Below are 20,236 nucleotides of genomic sequence, written 5' to 3'. Positions count from 1 at the left end.
CCTTTTTGGGGGGGGGGGGGGGGTTTTTTGGGGGGGGACTCCCTACTTGGTGTGAGTAGAGGACTTCTTACTTGTGTTTTTTGGGGAACGGGACTCCCTACTTGTGTAGGAGAAAGAGGGGTCCCTATTGTGTAGAGTAGAGGGGGATACCTATTGTGTGTGAGAAAGGGGGGGACCCTCCTTTTGTGGGTATAGTGGGGAAACCCTACTTTTGGAGTGACGGGCTTCTTTTGTTGGTAGAGGGCTACCTCTTTTATAAAATCCACTTGTTGGAGAGACGGAAACCTATTGTGTTGAGTAGAGGGTTTTACTTGTGTATGAGAGAGGGATACCTATTGTGTGATAGACGGGACACTATTGTTGGGTAGAGGGACTCCTACTTGTTTGGTAAAAGGGTTTTCCCTACTTTGTTAGTGACGGGACCCCTATTTGTTTTGAGTAGCGGGAATTTACTTGTGTTGAGAGACGGGATCCCTATTTTTGATAGAAGGGACTCCCTACTTTGAGATTTGGACGGACTCCCTACGTGTTGAGTAGACGGATACCTACTTGTTAGGAGAAGGACTCCCTATTGTTTGAAGGGCGGGACAACATACTTGTTTTGAGTGGGGCTGGTTATATAACAACCCTTGAGTAGATGGAACCTTACCTATTTGTTTTGATTTGCCGGGACACCACTTTCTTTGAGTAACGCTACCACTTTTTTCTAGCGGGACCCTAGTCTATAACTTCCCTCTTGTTTAAGACGGACTACCACTTTTATATGGGGGGAAACCCCCTTTTTTTAAAAGGAATTTTTTACCTACTACCTACTTGGTGTTGAGTAGACGGGACTACCTACTTGTGTGTGAGTAGGAATGGACTACCTACATTGTGATTGAGTAGACGGGACTACCTACTTGTGTGTGAGTAGACGGGACTACCTACTTGTGTATGAGTAGACGGGACTACCTACTTGTGTAGGAGTAGACGGGACTACCTACTTGTGTATGAGTAGACGGGACAACCTACTTGTGTATGAGTAGACGGGACTTCTTACTTGTGTATGAGTAGACGGGACTACCTACTTGTGTGTGAGTAGACGGGACTACCTACTTGTGTATGAGTAGACGGGACTACCTACTTGTGTGTGAGTAGACGGGACTACCTACTTGTGTATGAGTAGACGGGACTACCTACTTGTGTATGAGTAGACGGGACTACCTACTTGTGTAGGAGTAGACGGGACTACCTACTTGTGTGTGAGTAGACGGGACTACCTACTTGTGTATGAGAATACGGGTCAACCTAGTTGTGTATGAGTAGACGGGACTACCTACTTGTGTGTGAGTAGACGGGACTTCTTACTTGTGTATGAGTAGACGGGACTACCTACTTGTGTATGAGTAGACGGGACTACCTACTTGTGTAGGAGTAGACGGGACTACCTACTTGTGTGTGAGTAGACGGGACTTCTTACTTGTGTATGAGTAGACGGGACTACCTACTTGTGTAGGAGTAGACGGGACTACCTACTTGTGTATGAGTAGACGGGACTACCTACTTGTGTATGAGTAGACGGGACTACCTACTTGTGTGTGAGTAGACGGGACTACCTACTTGTGTGTGAGTAGACGGGACTTCTTACTTGTGTATGAGTAGACGGGACTACCTAGTTGTGTATGAGTAGACGGGACTACCTACTTGTGTATGAGTTGGACCGGACTACCTACTTGTGTGTGAGTAGACAGGATAACCTACTTGTGTATGAGCAGAAGGGACTACCTAGTTGTGTGTTAGTAGACGGGACAACATACTTGTCTTTGAGTAGACTGGACTACCTATAACTACTCGTCTTTGAGTAGACTGGACTACCTATAACTACTTGTCTTTGAGTTGACGGGACTACCTACTTGTCTTTGAGTAGACTGGACTACCTACTTGTGTTTGAGTAGACTGGACTACCTACTTGTCTGTGAGTAGACTGGACTACCTACTTGTGTATGAGTAGACGGGACTACCTACTTGTGTATGAGTAGACGGGACTATCTACTTGTGTGTGAGTAGACTGGACTACCTACTTGTGTGTGAGTAGACGGGACTACCTACTTGTGTATGAGTAGACGGGTCAACCTACTTGTGTATGAGTAGACGGGACTACCTACTTGTGTAGGAGTAGACGGGACTACCTACTTGTGTGTGAGTAGACGGGACTACCTACTTGTGTATTATAAGACGGGACAACCTACTTGTGTATGAGTAGACGGGACTACCTACTTGTGTATGAGTAGACGGGACTACCTACTTGTGTGTGAGTAGACGGGACTACCTACTTGTGTGTGAGTAGACGGGACTACCTACTTGTGTATGAGTAGACGGGACTACCTACTTGTGTATGAGTAGACGGGACTACCTACTTGTGTATGAGTAGACGGGACTACCTACTTGTGTATGAGTAGACGGGACTACCTACTTGTGTGTGAGTAGATTGGACTACTTACTTGTGTGTGAGTAGACGGGACTACCTACTTGTGTGTGAGTAGACGGGACTACCTACGTGTGTGTGAGTAGACGGGACTACCTACTTGTGTGTGAGTAGATTGGACTACTTACTTGTGTGTGAGTAGACGGGACTACCTACTTGTGTATGAGTAGACGGGACTACCTACTTGTGTATGAGTAGACGGGACTACCTACTTGTGTGTGAGTAGACGGGACTTCTTACTTGTGTATGAGTAGACGGGACTACCTACTTGTGTATGAGTAGACGGGTCAACCTAGTTGTGTATGAGTAGACGGGACTACCTACTTGTGTGTGAGTAGACGGGACTACCTACTTGTGTGTGAGTAGACGGGACTACCTACTTGTGTGTGAGTAGACGGGACTACCTACTTGTGTGTGAGTAGACGGGACTACCTACTTGTGTGTGAGTAGATGGGACTACCTACTTGTGTATGAGTAGACGGGACTTACCTACTTGTGTGTGAGTAGACGGGACTACCTACTTGTGTGTGAGTAGACGGGACTACCTACTTGTGTGAGTAGACGGGTCAACCTACTTGTGTATGAGTAGACGGGACTACCTACTTTTGTATGAGTAGACGGGTCAACCTACTTGTGTATGAGTAGACGGGACTACCTACTTGTCTTTGAGTAGACTGGACTACCTACTTGTCTGTAAGAACGTGCGGGCAGTTGATGATGGTAATTGATTTGAGAGTGGACTCCGACACCTGTAGTAGACATTCTACTCCTGCTTCTAGTGATGCTCTGTAAGTAAATTAAATAAAATTGGAATTCACAATTGAAGTGACATCTTCAGACAGACACGGTTAAATCAATGTCATAACTATCATCTACCGGTTGCTGTTTACACATCTACCGGTAAGAGGGAGTTGGGGTCGGATGGAGGTGTTCTTGATAGTGCTCTTGCATTTTTATAATCGTTGTCTAGTGGTCTGGTTTATATTTTCTGGCTTTCTTGCAAAGGGAACAAACATTTTTCAACATTCAACAGTGCATCACTTGCTTATTACATATGCTACCGCAATGATACCTCAAACATAAGGGTATCCATCTAGTGACTAACTATTAAAGTCAACACTCATTCTCCTTTCCTCGTCATGTTTTGATGTATTTGATTATTCATAAAAGCAACAACATGTATTTAAACTGTTTGATTCTACCAGGTACACATAAAACCATATTGACCGCATCAAAGGTCCATAATTGATAAATACTAGTTGGGGTTATGACCTCGTGTTAAATAATTTTAAAGATTTTACTTGTACGATTTGTGTAAAGTTCAAATCTCTTTATACTGGAAAATACAATACATTCCTTCTAATATTTAATTTTGTTTCGCCGTAAAACCTTACTTATTTAATAGCACATTTTGTCCAAGGTAGATTTTAACTGCTAATAGGTAAATTAATTGTATATGAATACATTACCTGACAGCTTGGGCATAGTCTTCATCGCTCTCAAGTTCCAGCTGTTTCCTTGTATACACATCTACAACAACGACATATATTAGTCTTCATAAGTGAATTGGTTTCCTCCAATCAATGAGTATTTTCTAATGGCACACAATTTCCAGTGAAACTTTTTTTTTAATTTCTGCCAAGAATGCAAGTCCCAAACATTATCATCGATTTAATTTATATGCTTTATTATGGACGACATCTCATGTACTAAATAACATATGAAATTATACCACAACTACAAACATAAGTATGTAATTACACACCATACAACATATGAGAGGTTTATGATGGACCTTTCCTGTACACTGCGCGGTTTGATTCCTCCTGATTTTCCTATGGTATATTATTGACCCATCTTAGGGTGATGTATCAAAACAAATCTCACACAATTTTTCACAAGGGCTCTAATATTTACTAGGGTTATGACCTCGTGTTGAATAATGCAAAACGATTTATCGGTTACATAATTTTTCGCGAACAGGGAATTATCGACATCATGATCTCATTTGAAAATATGATGCGGTATGAAGTGAGACGTGTTCGGAGTTTGTTGATATGTCTGGCGGTTCCGCTCTCACCATCCGAGTTCTCCTTTAGAGAAGTGAGTAATCTCGGACTTGACCTAGATTTGTGTGGTAGGGCCGTCAATGAAACAGAAGTATTCTAATTTACTTCTTCGGAGCCCCTGGTCCTGTTCTTATTGTACTGTTTTAAGAGTTTCCATGCAAATGTATATTTATGTTAATTCTAATACCCCAGCATAGTAGAGGGTGAGGGTATACTGGAATCACCCTGTCTAGATGTCTGTATGTCATCCGCAAATGTCTGGAGAACTCCTCCTTTTGTTAACCAATTTCAATGAAACTTCACACAAATATAAAGAACCATATACAATGTAAAGATATGCATTAAGCTTTTCCTTTAAAATGTTGGCTTCCATGGTAACTGGTAACTATAAAAGGTTTTCCGATAAAAGGCCATAACTCGTCCAATTTCATTCAGCCTTGGTCAAATATTGTACCGAAACAAAGCTTATAATTTGACATTAGGTGTTTTCAAAACTAATACCATGGCAACGCAATCCTGGCTTCTGATTGGTCAAAATTTAGATATTCGCCGATTTCGACCAAATTTGTTATACAGGGGTATTAGGGGATGGTGAACAGCAATGCATATATTTTATTGCCACGACACTAACTATTGACTGTAGTTTTAAGTCTTTAACTGTCATTTATTGTTAGACCTCGTAGCAGACATTTGACCAGACACGTACTTGTAAGTCACGCTGTTTATACCCATACACCTGGAATATGTACTATTGGGGTGGAGTAGGAACGATACACAGGTAGGTTTGCTAAAAAAAATTGCAATATTTTATGTATTCACACCGTATGTAGCTACTGTCCGTTTTAAACCTATATATGTGATCCATATGTGGTTCTCGGTCCCTCTGTATTAGTCGTTTTCTTGAGAAACATCGGTGCTAAAGTCGACGCATGTTGTATAGTATGGCAACCACAGCGACAGTTGAAGACGAATCATTTTGGCATGTTTTGAACCTCCCTCATTATAATATTCATCTTTTACGCTTGACTGGTGTTATATACATGCATGTCGCGCATTATTAGTTGATTACGAGATCAGAAAGTAATGAAAAAGATCGATATAATTTCAATTGATGTACGGATGTTTGCTTTAATCAACATGGCGGACATCCATTTATCAAACCATCGCACACCTGTAAGAGACACGAATATGAATAATAGGTATAACGGAATACTGTTCCAGTGTTATTCGGTTTGAGTCATGATAGGACAGGTCGTTTCTACAATTATGCCCCGCATATATCAAAGTGCAAAACTACCTCTCTTCCGTCCTTGCTTTGTTGTAATAGTTACTTGGCCCCACCATGAAAATATCCATTAGAAATTAAAACAAATAAATTGTTATATGCATACATGGAATGTTTGATAATTTGAAGAAAACAAATACATATACACGTACATGTATGCTTAGAAATAGGATACATTTATGTGACGCATGGAATTATGTTTAAAATTACACTGGCATGTTATAGACGCCTCCCGATAAAACGTATACTAAATTTTAAGTCATTATAACGCTGTTGTAATGTTGTAAACATGAAAACCTGTATGAATATGTGAAATGTCATTCTCTCTGCGGATAAAACATTCAATACGTTTCTCCTGACATTGACCAAGACCATGATGTACTACAAAATGAAAAAACAGCCGTGTTGATTTGTAAAGTTGTGCCGCGGAAAACGTCACTATCAAGCACATGACGGTACTTTGCACATAACGTCATGTCACAATTCATATACATTTCTAAAAAATATAATAATTATTGGAATTCTCAAAAATGTATAAAAAAAATCCTGTACTTCCTTACATTTTGAATCTTTACAATGTTACAAAAATATTTAAATGAGGACTTTCACACTCTCTTTTTGCCAAATGTTGAACATTTGTAATTATTTGGGAAAGGGCTTTAATAATGTTGTTATTACTTGCGCCCAATCCTATTTGCTTTGATTTATGGCAATAAAAATATGTTTAAATCAATCCAAAACAGAAAGGTACATTTACAAAGTGTAGCAACATAATGGCGAATGTAACAACCACAAGCTAGTATCCGTGTATTTTTTTCCGGAACAGAGATTCGTATTCAGTCTCCGACTCAGAACGAGCCGACTCTTGTTAATCAGAAGGGATACCATTCCATCAGTACGTTCAGACAATGTGTGACAATGAAGGTATACAGACCAAACATAATCTCTCGTAACACTAAACGAAATCATGTTTTCAAAAATATTTTCTTGCCAATGAGGCAAGCTTACAATATTATTTTGTTAAAATGGTAATCATTAAGATATTAAATTATATCTAAACAGAATAATCGTATTCTAGGGTGGTCGGGTGGCATAGTGGATATCGCACTCGTTTTTCTACTAGGCCGACCGGATTCGATTCCCGATCGGACGTGAAAAGGTAAATAGGGATGCATGCCCTTCCCGACTACGTACTTTCCCCCGTATACTCCGGTCTCCTCCCACGTGATTCCATCTGGGCCAACACAAGTGCTTAATATAAATGTTATATAACCTGTTCGTTATGTTTGTAAAATAACTAATGCTTGAATAACCTGATTTTCCTATGTCCATCAAAGTTTGTATCATTAAAACATTACACGAACATATTATCATTGATTTACAGGAAAATTCAGAAACATATGGTCGCAAGATGTCTTAGTCATTTTTTTTCTTGCTATCTTTGCCATCTTTGATGTTTACTTGTCTCCGGGATGTTTACGCATGTTGCATTATGGGAAGAGGGAATCCCAACAGTTAATGATGGTTTAATTGTTGATCCGCCAATAAGTCTTTATTTAACCTTAATTTGTTAATGATCCCTTAAATGACCTTTCCAACAACACATTTTTAATGATTCATTAACTAATCTATCATTAGATATTTAATGAATCATGAAGACTTAATGATACTTTAATGATGGTTTAATTTAATGAACGTTCGAACAAACGGCCCCTGGTCGTTTTTATTTCGTCCTGGTAAACACGAAAAATGTAACCAGGAAGATTATCTATTATCACGATTATTCATCAACTGCTGCTGCTTTTGCGGCAGGGCCTTCCAGACACCATTTTGTCAGTGCTTACATACAGTGTACATATCTTTCAAGAAAATGTCTAATATAGGGGTCTAAGGATCACATATTCAATAGGTTTGAAAGTGGCAATGGTTGGATACAGTGTAAATGCATGTAAATTGGAAAATATTTGCATATCCTACATGTGTGTCGTTCCTTCCCCCACCGCTTTGGTACCCATATCCGGTGTTCGGGTGTTTACACACCTACATTTGACAACAATACAACACCCGTGACTCATACTGTTGATCTGAATTTGAATAATATATGCAGGTAAGCAAGACCCGTGTATCGTATAGTCAGGGACAACTACATGTGTGTAATGTGTTTGGACGACGTTGCAGTCTGAAAACAGGGAAGCATTCGACACTATCATTTCAACGGATTGTCAAACAGGACAACCGGACAAAATGGCATCTACACAAATTGCTCAAAATGTTGTCAGGGAAAAGGGACAAACTACCTGTGTCCATCACAAGGGACAGATATTGAATCTGTACTGTGAGACATGTGGCGATGTGATGTGTATTAAGTGTCTATCAAGCCTTCACAAAAGTCACTCCGTGTGTGGATTAAGTGAAGTGACCCCGAGGAAGAAGGAGGAACTTCAAAACTATCTTGAAAAAAACAGCCGAGCTCAAATTAAAAAGGATATTGGTTGTACTGAAACCGAAATGAATAAGAATTCGAACAACTTCGATAGCCTCTGCCAGGACGTGAAAACCCAAAGCACAAATCTTAAACAGGCTATCGATACGAAAACAGAAAACATTTTGTCTGTGTGTAAGCAAATGGAGGAAGGAAATATCAATGTTCTGAAAAAATTTAGGCAAGAACTTGTCAGTCGGTTAGAGTATTTTGATGATGAGCTACATGACGAACGCAAAGCAGTTCTTAGAGACGGATCTGATCTTCAAGTACACGACACCCTGGAAGAGGTTCGAGTTAAAGCAAACTTACCAAAGATGCCTATTTTGAGTACCACAAGTTTCCAACCCAACACAAACCCACAGAGCTACATGGACAGATATTTTGGTATGTTTACCACATCAGCCTATAGACCACAGCAGTACAAATTTCTAACAAAACCTATAGAACATGCATGTTTTGAATTAGGAAAAAACATACCAATCCAGGCTATACGCACAACGTCTGCGGGTGAAGCGTGGGTATGTTTGTCTCACAGCTAACAGTTGTGACCCTGAATACATATATGTTGGACTTTTTAACGATACTGGTGTTGAACAACAAACGATTCCGTGGGAATTGCCAATCTTGGACGCTAGTGTTTCTCCCACAACACAAAATCTGTGGATCTGTACAGATAATCATATCTATGAGCTGGACGTCAGCATGAAAAACTCAGAATCGCTTCTGAGAACGCAACCATCTTTTGGAGGAGGTTACAAGAGCTATACATGTCTCTGTGTTACCATGGATGATCATGTATTAGTAGGCGAGGAGGATGGAATCACAAAATACACAAAAGATGGAAGGGCCGTGATCAGTACACAACCAAGACAGTCTGGGATACCACTTGTGCCTGATGTAACAAAACTTGCGGAGTGCCGTGTTACGCGAAATGTTGCAGCCATCAGCCAGACAAGCAAGAGTTGGTGTAACTACAACGTACATTGTGTAGTCACATGTATGGACAAAGATCTTAAGGAAATCTTCACAAGCAACGGGGAACTTTCACGAAATATCCCGAGAGAATTCAAAATTGATCAAAACGAACTTATGCATGATATACAGTATGACACCGCAGGAAATTTGATAATTTGTTGTGATTCATATTTGCATGTTCTCAGTGGGAGTGGGGTGTTCCTTAGAGCCATCCCATCCGAAAGGATGGATCTACAATCACCAGGTAGGCTTAAAATGGCATGTTCCTTAGATATCGATGGCATGCTCTGGACGGGGTGGTCAGGGCAGCCTGGATACAAAACAAGAGTCAAACGATTACAGTACTGCAGAGAAAATGTGTGAGTGCGTGTCATTTTGCAGTGTGTGATCATAACATTCATTCAATATCGTCAGGATTTGATAAATATGTCCACGGTACGATAAAGTGCATACTTTCTTATACAGTTCTGTATGACAGACGATGACGAAAAGCGAAAATTGCGATTTATGATTAATCATTATTTCTCCTAATCGCTTAATTAATAAAATGTATCATTGAATTTGAATTTGGTAAAATATGTATAATAAGGAATGCGGCAATGCAAGTGTTATAGTTAGATAACTTCATTACCTTCCAGGTGTAGACTCTCTAGCTGTGTACACCAACGGGCCAAGGTTTCTAGAGTCTGTGGAAATAGGTTTACATATCAACATTGTTTTTTGGGTATTTTAAAGTATAATTGAATGCACGCGGAAATCACTGCTGTTATTGCTTGGTATCGTGTTTACCCACATAAAAACATAGAAAAACGTAAATGGCACTACATTTGCATAAACGTATTCAGAAATAAAAAAAAAAAAAATGTATGGAAAATCCTTATATTTAAAATGTCCTTCTATAATATAAATTTTACAGACATTTTTTGTATTTAAAATAAAATACTTGTTTTGTATTTCTTTAACATGTATTTGGCTCATAAAAACCGTTGCAAAATGTGCATCTGTATATACATTGTAAAGTATGAATTATATTAATAAGAGAAAAAAAACATTCACTTATGAAACAAGATTACGTGCTCCTGGTACCTCACCCCAGAAAAAGATAACAGTATAGGTAACTACATGAAAACAGGTGTCATAACTAGGTGAGTTTGACCATACAAAGTAAGGTAAATACAATATATTTAATTTGCATCACATTATGAGTCATAATATTGAAATGTTGTAGTTCTATGAATCTTAGCTCGAAATATATGTAAGCAAGTGGATTCAAATGTATACGTAGGGTGTGTGTGTGTGTGTTTGTGTGTATTAGTTTGTTTACTAATTAAATGGTTTACTACTTGAGATGTAATAAATTATTAATCTCCTTATAACTATCAATATTATCTTACCTTTTGTATATTCAAATACCATGGTCTCTCCCATTTTTATTCTCTCTCTCCCTCTTTTCTCATCCAATTATAATCGTATTGTACATGCTTTTCACTATTTAGCCATCTTATGATGTATACATATATTTAAAGATATCATTAGTAACGGATGTCTATAATGTTCATGTTACTTGTACCAAATCTTTGTGCTGTATATTGGCAATAAAATATGTTTAAACTAAAAAAAACCCAGACGTTTCAGTTTTTTATGAAGGTTAAAGTTTGATGTTACTTTTGTTAATGACCTTGTTGTTGACCTTGACCTTTTCCAGAAGTTTAGGAAGGTACTAAAAATGTCATGACTGTACTCGCAATGATTTTTAAAGAGAAGTCCGTTGGAGGAAAGGTATAACAACAGGCGTCATGGCATTACAGCCTAAACATACTAATCGTATCGTTAATAACAAACTAAGAAATGTTTTGAGCACCAAGAACCTCATATTGGTAAATACATTTTACATTAAAGCATGTACATTCAGTTTGATTACCGTCCTACAATGCAATGAATGATTGCTGTATGGTAGTCATATCAATGCCGTGTTGTATTTTAGTGATACATGCTATCCAGCGACTCCGTGACAGATCAAGGGAGGGAATACACGCAAGAGAACTATGCATATGAATTGTGTTCTACAAGCAAAACATTTACTTCAAACAAAACACACATATAACAGTTGTACGATTGTTGTGTCCATAACAAACTTACTTTGGAGGTACATCGTGTGTGAGAGAGATGAACCTGTTTCCACAGAGATGATTGCCGACTGACCTTCTTCCACTCGCGACTCACGCCAGCAACACGTCCCAGAGTTTTGGTGTCGAGGTAACGGAATACCAGATACAGGGCCAGCCTGCGTTGGCGGACTGCCTCCCGCCGGGATTTCGGAATATTGTCTAAAAGGGATTCTGGAAAATAAATTAAGAAGTTTTCGGTATCTTATGATTGGTACATTTAGCCAATTTTGACTTTTTTAATTTCTAAATTAATTTTACCGTTATCGTTACCGTATACCTGATAAAGATTATGATATAGGTAATTTGGCTTTGTTATCTACATTTATATGTTAACTGTCTATTTATAGCGCAGGACATTCGAGATAAATATCTACATTAGACTGTGAAATTCTGTATAGCGCTTTAAATTCGTGGGTTCAACATGCGAGGACTACACTATACAACGCTTCCTATAATTTGCGAATCCGTTGTACACGGTATATTTTTCAATCATTGTTTTTATACGTTGCTTTGCAGTCTATTTTCTCTAAGGGTGAATCCGTTTTTGAACGGGCACATAGCTTATCAATGCATATGAAAATGTTGCACTGTGTAGCGGGAGCATTCCTCTGACCGGGTTTTACTCTATTTAAACATAAACATTGATTTTTTTTGTGTTCTCTCGAAGTGTTCTTACGATATGATTTGCCGAAAATCAGCAAGCAGCTTAACAAATTAAGCTTACCGTCCGTCAACAGTAAGTCCTATGGTTAACCATGATACATACTAACAACTTATCAAGTTACTTCTGTTTAATTGGACAAACGTAATAATAGGCGTGTGGAAATACCATTGGATATGCTTTCAATCTAATTAAAATGCAGATGTTCATTCTCACTAATTACATGAACGTTCATGTGACTAGTGAGAATGACCATCTAGATTTAATTAGACTGACATGCTATTTAAATAAAATTTAAACTTATATTAGATAAACTGAAGATGAAATGCATTGATAACTTTACGGACTTATCATGTAGCATAATATATGTACACTTATCCCTACACATATTTGCGACCCATCTCATATATCATATCATTTGTAATGAATCCCTGTGTGTGACGCATGAGTTTAGGGGGAAAAAAACCCTGAGCAGGTCAGAGATACTATTTATCCGTTATCGGAATATAATTTACATCACAATTTTTATTTTTTGTTTTATCAACATTTACTTTGAAATTATGTAATTGGTTGTGGAGCTACATTTTCAGATTAATTATACTATGACACCTCTCCATAACGTCGCGGGGCCTCGGTGGCCGAGTGGTTAAGGTGTCCCGACACGTTATCACTAGCCCTCCACCTCTGGGTTGCGAGTCCGAAACCTACGTGGGGCAGTTGCCAGGTACTGAACGTAGCCCGGTGGTTTATCTCGTGTACTCCGGCTTTCCTCCACCTCCAAAACCTGGCACATCCTTAATTGACCCTGGCTGTTATAAGGACGTCAAAAAGAAAATAAACCACACCAAACCAAAACCATAACGTCGCTCGGTGTTGTGCTAAAATTTCACTGATATTTAGAACTCGCGGAGTTAAGTGGAAACGCGAATATAGCGAAAATGTAACCGCTATACAGTGTCATCTCGATGTAAGATAATATCATCAAAGTTTCAACATCTTATAGAGGACATACCTTGCGATGAAGTCCTAGAGAGCGATGAGCTACCTATGCTGTACAAAGAGTACTGGTCGTCAGTATCCATGACAACATGAACGTGATTTCCCGCAACGATTTGTTCTGCCCCCGCATCCTCCGCGTGTCGGTGCTTTTGATCTTCACATATCTCTGCCGATATAATGTCAGTCTTTTCATAATCCGAATCATATTGCACATTGACAGGGACGATTTCGTCTGAAATCTGGTCTTTGACAGAAGACAGAAGATAGTCACCATTCCTCTCGAAGCTGTCTTTGATACCAGGTTCAATCATTTCCGTATCGATATCAGGTTTTCTTTGGTCTGAAATATGAGATTCACTGAAAGTTCTCGAATTATCAGAGTGTATATTCGCTTCGTGATTGGGAATAGAAATAGCGGATAAGTCGGATACATCCTGCTTATCATGACTCGTCAACGTTAACTGCATGTTTAAACTCTCTGAATGTGTATTCCCTGATGTCATAGAGGGATCCCCTTGCATTGGACTTTTGGATGCTAATGTAACGGAGGAGCGTGTCTCTGAATACGGATTTCTCACCGATGTCCTGCTATGTACACTATCCTGACTGTCATATACTGAATTCGAAGATATGTCACTTCTAGAAGAGGATCTAAAATTTAATCTGTCCGTTTTCCTGTCTCTGTCTAAGTCATCAGAAGAATTTGATATTCTTTTTTTCCTTTTGTGAAAATGTTTTCGCCTACTCTTATATTTGTTATCATCTTTCCCCTGTGAATCTTCGTATTCATCAGAACAGTCATCTCTGTCAATATTCCTGAATCTCGCTTTTGGAGAATAGTCATTTTTCCTGCCTTGTCTCTTTTTCCTATAGTCTCTGTCCACGGACTGGTCATTTCTATTGCTTGAATTTGCGTCCCGACCATTCCTATATTTCGAGCTCGAAGACATGCTCTCTCTGGAATTTTTTGACCGTCCACTTTCCCTCCCTCTTCTATATAGATAGGCGTTGTGTGCGTGATGATCATTTGCATACTCAGAGTCTGTTGAATCGGGGGAATACTTGTTTCTTCTTTCTTTTTTAAACTTCGAGGCTTGAGACTGGTCGAATCTCTCATCTCTTGAATATCTTGAATCTGGAAACTGGCCGTTCCTTCGGTATTTTATGTTTTTTAATTTTGAGGAGCGATAATCGGTGTATTCCTTTCCATTTTTCGAGCCAGATGACTGATTACGTCTGTTCGATTCTTCCCAAATTTTCTCTGAAGACTCCGAATCTCTAGATTGTTCATTAGAATCTGAAATGGAACTGTGACCTCCTATCCCATCACACAACCGGCCTTTTGTGTTAACGGATAAATGCGATGGTTTGTAGACCTCGGTTGAAATTTCTTTCTGTTCTGATTTTTGTGCACTGCTTATACATTGACTTTGAACTTGCGGATTTTGACTCAAAAAATGATTTTGAACTTCTGATATTGAACTCGGAGAACCACAAATGACAGATGTTGGATCTAAGAAAGAGCTTCGAATGTCATATCTCTGTTCATTACTGTTATATGGTGGTCTTTGTGTGAGAGGGTTTTCGGAAGTCGTTGACTTTCCTACAGGTACATCTGTATTCACGCCTTTCACCTCATTGCGGGACACTGGCAAAGGGTTGATGGGATATTCAGGTCTTCGTGATCTGACAAAACTTGACCTTTGACTGACTGATCCGAGGTCATCTAAGCTTAGCGGAAAATCCAACAGCCACGTCTGTGTTGAAGAATCCTTAAAAGGCTGACATCCTTGGTCCTTCGTTTGCCCTGATGCTTTTATTAAATTTTTCTGTTTCATTACTGGCCTAGATGATCGCGTCTGGAAGGGAACAAAACTTTCTACACTTGGAGTCGTCGTACCTATAGACACATCCCTTAACCAAAGTTTTTCAAAATCTGGTTTAATGTCTGTTACTGAATTAGATGAGTTTTCGGGTATTCCTTTCTCGGATTGTGAACCCGATGACTTTGGAGTGCTATTTTTATCATACTGCGGATCTTGTGACCTTAGACTGGATGACTTATTAGCATCTTCTGAACAAGGCCAGTATTGTTTTTGATCACTAAACCTGACCCGTGGCGACATTGATCTATTGCGAACACCAAGTGATAATCTATCATGTTGAATACTTTCAGCACTCTTTGACCTATCCTGGACTCTTTGTCTTGACTCCGGCTTTCCTGCCACTCCTGAAAGTTCTGACTGTCCGCGTCTCTGGAAGTCATAATCCGCCTGTTGCGTGAAGTGATTACTTCCCATCTGATTTGATGGCTTAATTTCTATGGTATATTCCGGGTCTTGTTGTCTCAGAGAATTAGGAACTGACCGATCCTTCAACGTATCCGACAACTCCCATAAAATACCATTTTCGTCCATAAACTGTTCAAAGGTGGCACTCTCGATATCTTCAGGTTCCTCAATGCTGTGTTCTGTAAATTAGGACAATCTCAATTAAATCACAAAATGTTTTGAAAGCTGAATATACGTAAAATATTTTGAAAGCTTAATATACATAAAATATTTTGAAAGCTCAATACTTAATTTCCGAATAGAAAAAATAGTGATAAGATATCAACGAACTTTATGAAAATGTTATCAGTTGTATGACTACAAATGGTTTATCATAATATAGTTTTCATAATTCCATCGATAATACTATAAACGTACATATTTTAGCGATGTTCAAGCTAGAAAAATATCTCTTATTTTGTTTTTCGCTGGTTGTAGATTATCTATTATTAAATATATGCCAAGCAATGTCGGTGCGTAAAAATAAGGCCATGCGTTAAAATTTGAGCACGCCAAAATAAGTACGTTTACATTCACCATGATACTGTACACGTATACATTTTAGTGGTAATAACATTTTAAAGTATTTATAAGTATAATCAAGATTGCCCTGTTTGTATTTTAAAAAGTTCAGTTTGTACCATAAGTATCCATACACGATGAATTACCGACACAACACCCACTCCATTACGTTATACATATCAAACACAGTGGTAGCAGACATGCCGTTCACCTAGGCGACCAGGGCTTGATTCCCCGATCGGACGTGTAAAGCTAGGGGGATACCTGCACGACCTCGTGGTTTGTTTGCTAGGTTTATCACCCGGGAACATTTCATTTCGAGGCGGGGTATCCTTGTAGCACCTGTTCATTACCTTACTGGACAACATATGTGAGGCCCATCACATGCCCGACCACGCGTTGTCCTCGGGTACTCTGGTTTCCGGGCAAACAAGCGTGATTGATATAAGTTAATATAATTGTTTTCGCAATTGTTGCAAAGTACATAAAGTTTACATTTGAACACCCGATTGAATCCGTAAATAATTCACACATAGACATATAATGACTATAAAAACTTACCATAGTCAACAAGCGACATAACGTCTGAAAGCGAGTTGTCATGGTCACCGTTGCCATCGACAACGGAGGACGAAGACGACCGAGATACTCCTTGTCCTTGACTTGGTTCTGAACAACAAAACACAATTATCTTCATCAAAATTACAATAGATGAGAACACATATTCAATATTTCCGATATCTAAGTCCTTTCGATATGGTGTTTCCCAATTGCCCCAAAGCAATTAAATCCCTCGGAATGTGAGACAGAAAAAAAATGCTGGCCGATAAAATCTGTATCAGTCATAAGGGTAGACATTAAAACGGAAATCAGGATAAAGGTTATCAACGACATTTAAGTAAATGGTATAGTGCGGGACAAAGCAATCATAAAATATTAGTTTTTATTAGAATTATTTTCTTAACATACGAATGAAAGGTGTAAAAAAATTACCTGCTTTTGGTGTCTGATGGGTAGCTTTGTGGTTTTGTTCTGCTGTCGGTATATTACAGTGACTGCTATCATCTACTTTAGTTTCAGATGGTTGTAGACATGTAACTAATTTCTGTGAGACATCAAAACTTCAATTAAACATGCTTAGATATGATGTTGTACAGAGGCAGCATTGTTCTGTTTATAAGTTTGATCTTGCTATTGAACAATCGGTCTTGAAAAAACACAAATTGCTAATGCATTTCTGTCTTGTCACCCATTGCTATTTCAAAATCCGTCATACAAAATACATAGAGGGCGATTGTTGGAAAATAAATTTGTTGTCGATATGCATTGAGGTCATGTGACCTCTGTGTGTGCTTATTGATCCTTCTAATTTGTCAAGGACACAATAAACTATAGGTATAACAAATATACATATACCTTTTCAAACGAGTGCAAAAACATGAATTATCAGTAGATAATATATACAAATGAATAACATTAATTAAATATATTGATTAATATAAATTGAGAAAAAGACTTATTCGTCAGTGATGGCATGGTCCCAAAGTGTTGATAGGTGAAATAAGAATATGCTGACAGAAATGTCAAAATCTAGACGAGGAGGTACAATAGCACTAGTTATCAATACATTTCATAATAATTTTCAATATTGTATTTCACAAGAACGTCAGCACATGTGTATATTTAGAACCGTGTTACTATTACATGTGAATCAAACACAATGTGACATACAAGTTACGCAAACGTTGAGAGCCTAAATGCATCAGCAGTGTCTATCACATGCGATATGTTATCACATAAGTACCACGTTTTAACCTGGTTTGTCTCCTCGTTAATTCTTAGATTCGTTGGGAAAGGTTAATGTAAAAATGAAATATTATTTATATCATTTATTTTCCCAGTTCTTTATTCTGATGAAATGCTTACTAAGTCTCATTCCCCTCTTTTCGAATGGAATATTAACTTTTTACCTTAACTGATTTCGAAATGGGACTCATCACATTCATAATATATACATGAATATATCGCATTTTTGATTTATATACAACATATGAACACCATTTGAATAACATCGTTCTATTGTTAATTAGGCACTAATGACAAATATCAATTGATTTGACATATCTTTATACCTATTATATGTCGACAAAAGCATGATGATTATTCTGGGAAGATAACATCAAACATGTAAAAGAACAGGGAACTATCACTACACCGATACATGTGTGTCAGTAGGTTTCCGTTCACCTGTAAACTTTCTCCGATGTTTCGCCATTTCATTCGAATTGGAATCGGGCGTATTTAACAAATCAGAGAAAGTTTCCATACCCCGTTCTATACAATCTCACTTACGGCAATTACTACACGGACGAAAATGTATTTTTACGTTAGAAGGTGAATGTTTCTTAGGCTGAAACTTCAAGGAGAGAAAGTTTTCGGGTAAAACGTATAGCAGACCTATTTATATAATTCCAAATGATTCGTTAGTGGATATATAAACAAATAAAACAATAACAAGAAAAAACAAAGTTGTTTGATTAAAAAAAGATATGCATTAAAACAAACCTGTATCAAATAAAGAAAACAGAAATGAAAATAGAAAACTACATGCAGTCCTTCCAATCCTTCCGATATTTTTAGTCACATTCGCTTAACGATTTACGAACGAAAAACATTCGCCTTATTTCATTTTCCTTTGTTTTTGAAAGATACAATATACATCATTAATGTGGATTTTTTTTACATCACTGATGGAAGTTCGTACCCTTGTGATGCGAAATATCACACTCTCGATACGGTTATTATATAGAGTTCTTTGTCTTCAACGTTATGTAAACGTAACAATTCTATATTTAGCGCAAATATATCCTTTGTTGATGAATCGACTTTCCCTATCAAGCTTATAATTTTTTTGACTTGCGCACTTTCTAGATTAGTAAGGTGTTAAAACGAGATTATTAGGACAATTTATCTAGGGGAATTCAGTATGTAACCGGCATGAACCTGTTCTATTTTGGACGATATATGTTTTTTTTCTTGTAATGATGAAATCTAAAAAAAAAAACCATTTGTCAGTAAACTCAAATCCAAACCAACAACAAAGGAAACATGAGCTTACCGAAGCAAAACTAAAGCTAGGTGGTTAAATGTGTGGAGTAAAACAAGCTATCTGTAGATAATCGTATGTAGCATGTCCACCTGTGATTGGTCCAGAGTTGATGAAGCTACGCCTTTAGAATGTTGAGCAGTCTGTGGGTTTATCGTCATTTCATTTTTCATTATTTCCGCTCCACGTGATGGCATTTCCGATGATCGAGCTCCGTAATGAACCGTTACCCCAGGCGTCTGCTTACTTCCTGTATGTTGAACTTGTGATAAATTAACTGGATGACCCGTTCTTGCGTCAACTGGAATGTACATAACATAACCTAAATGGTTATTTGGATACTCTTTTGTTATACTTTCGCCTCTAATAGATTGTCCAGTTTCATCTGATCTTGCCATTTGAACTTGTCTTTTCTGAATCCCATCTTTAACAGAATAACATTGACTTGGCCGGACACTAGTTGTCTCCACGATATGACCTTGTGTTCCAGGAATGACGTTTGGTCTAATTATATAGCCCTGCTTTGCTTTTATATCATTTAAGTGATCTTGTCCTGAAAACCTTTGAGCCGTAGAAATATCTGTATCTGTATTCCCCTGACCTGTGACCTTTGCGAATGGTCCGATGGGATATCTTTGTGAACTTGAAACATCTGTTTCAATATTCCCTTGACCTGTGACCTTTGCGAATGGTCCGCTGGGATATCTCTGTGAGCTCGAAACATTTGTTTCTATATTTCCCTGACCTGCAACCTTTGTGAACGGTCCGGTTGAATACCTTTGCGATGATGATATAGTGGTGGTGAATGTTGGTATACCAATGTGTCGATTCTGAGACGCCGAATCATTGCGAATCTCGGGAATAATATTTGGAAATGAACTCTGTGGAAAACCATGATTATAGTGGTGTATGGTGGAGTCTACGGGCTGAGTAGACAAACATGTGTTCTTCAATTGTTGATTCAGTTGAAAACTTCGCTGAGAATTAGTGGTCTGCTTTAGCTCAGATTCACTCTTAGGTCGCGGTACAATTTTTTGCCGTGCAAACACCTTTCCCTGAACCATCTGCTGTGGAGGAGGATTCATTGATAGGGTTGTCTGACCAGACAGACTCGTAACTGGAGCTGTACTCGGACCAATACCAAATGATTGTTGATTGTTATTTTGGTTTCT

At 38.4% G+C, this 20,236-nt stretch overlaps 1 protein-coding gene across 1 annotated transcript in view; it reads right to left on the bottom strand.

The window, feature by feature from the left end:
* Positions 1-18,997, bottom strand: part of LOC117339217 — a 36,037-nt gene extending 17,040 nt beyond the window's left edge. Inside the window, exons 1-7 of the mRNA XM_033900689.1 lie at positions 16,952-18,997; positions 16,520-16,627; positions 13,120-15,576; positions 11,418-11,617; positions 9,910-9,964; positions 3,934-3,994; positions 3,152-3,250 (exon numbers count right to left, since the gene is read on the bottom strand). Of these exons, the coding sequence (XP_033756580.1) occupies positions 3,152-3,250; positions 3,934-3,994; positions 9,910-9,964; positions 11,418-11,617; positions 13,120-15,576; positions 16,520-16,538 (2,891 nt within the window). The 5' untranslated portion in view covers positions 16,539-16,627; positions 16,952-18,997. The remainder of the gene's footprint in view (positions 1-3,151; positions 3,251-3,933; positions 3,995-9,909; positions 9,965-11,417; positions 11,618-13,119; positions 15,577-16,519; positions 16,628-16,951) is intronic.
* Between the last annotated feature and the right edge of the window lie 1,239 nt (positions 18,998-20,236).

This window comes from Pecten maximus, chromosome 12 (assembly GCF_902652985.1).
Source record: "Pecten maximus chromosome 12, xPecMax1.1, whole genome shotgun sequence".
Taxonomy (NCBI): Eukaryota; Metazoa; Mollusca; class Bivalvia; order Pectinida; family Pectinidae; genus Pecten; species Pecten maximus.
Note: the sequence above shows the minus strand (reverse complement) of the source record. Positions and strands in the feature narration are given on the sequence as shown.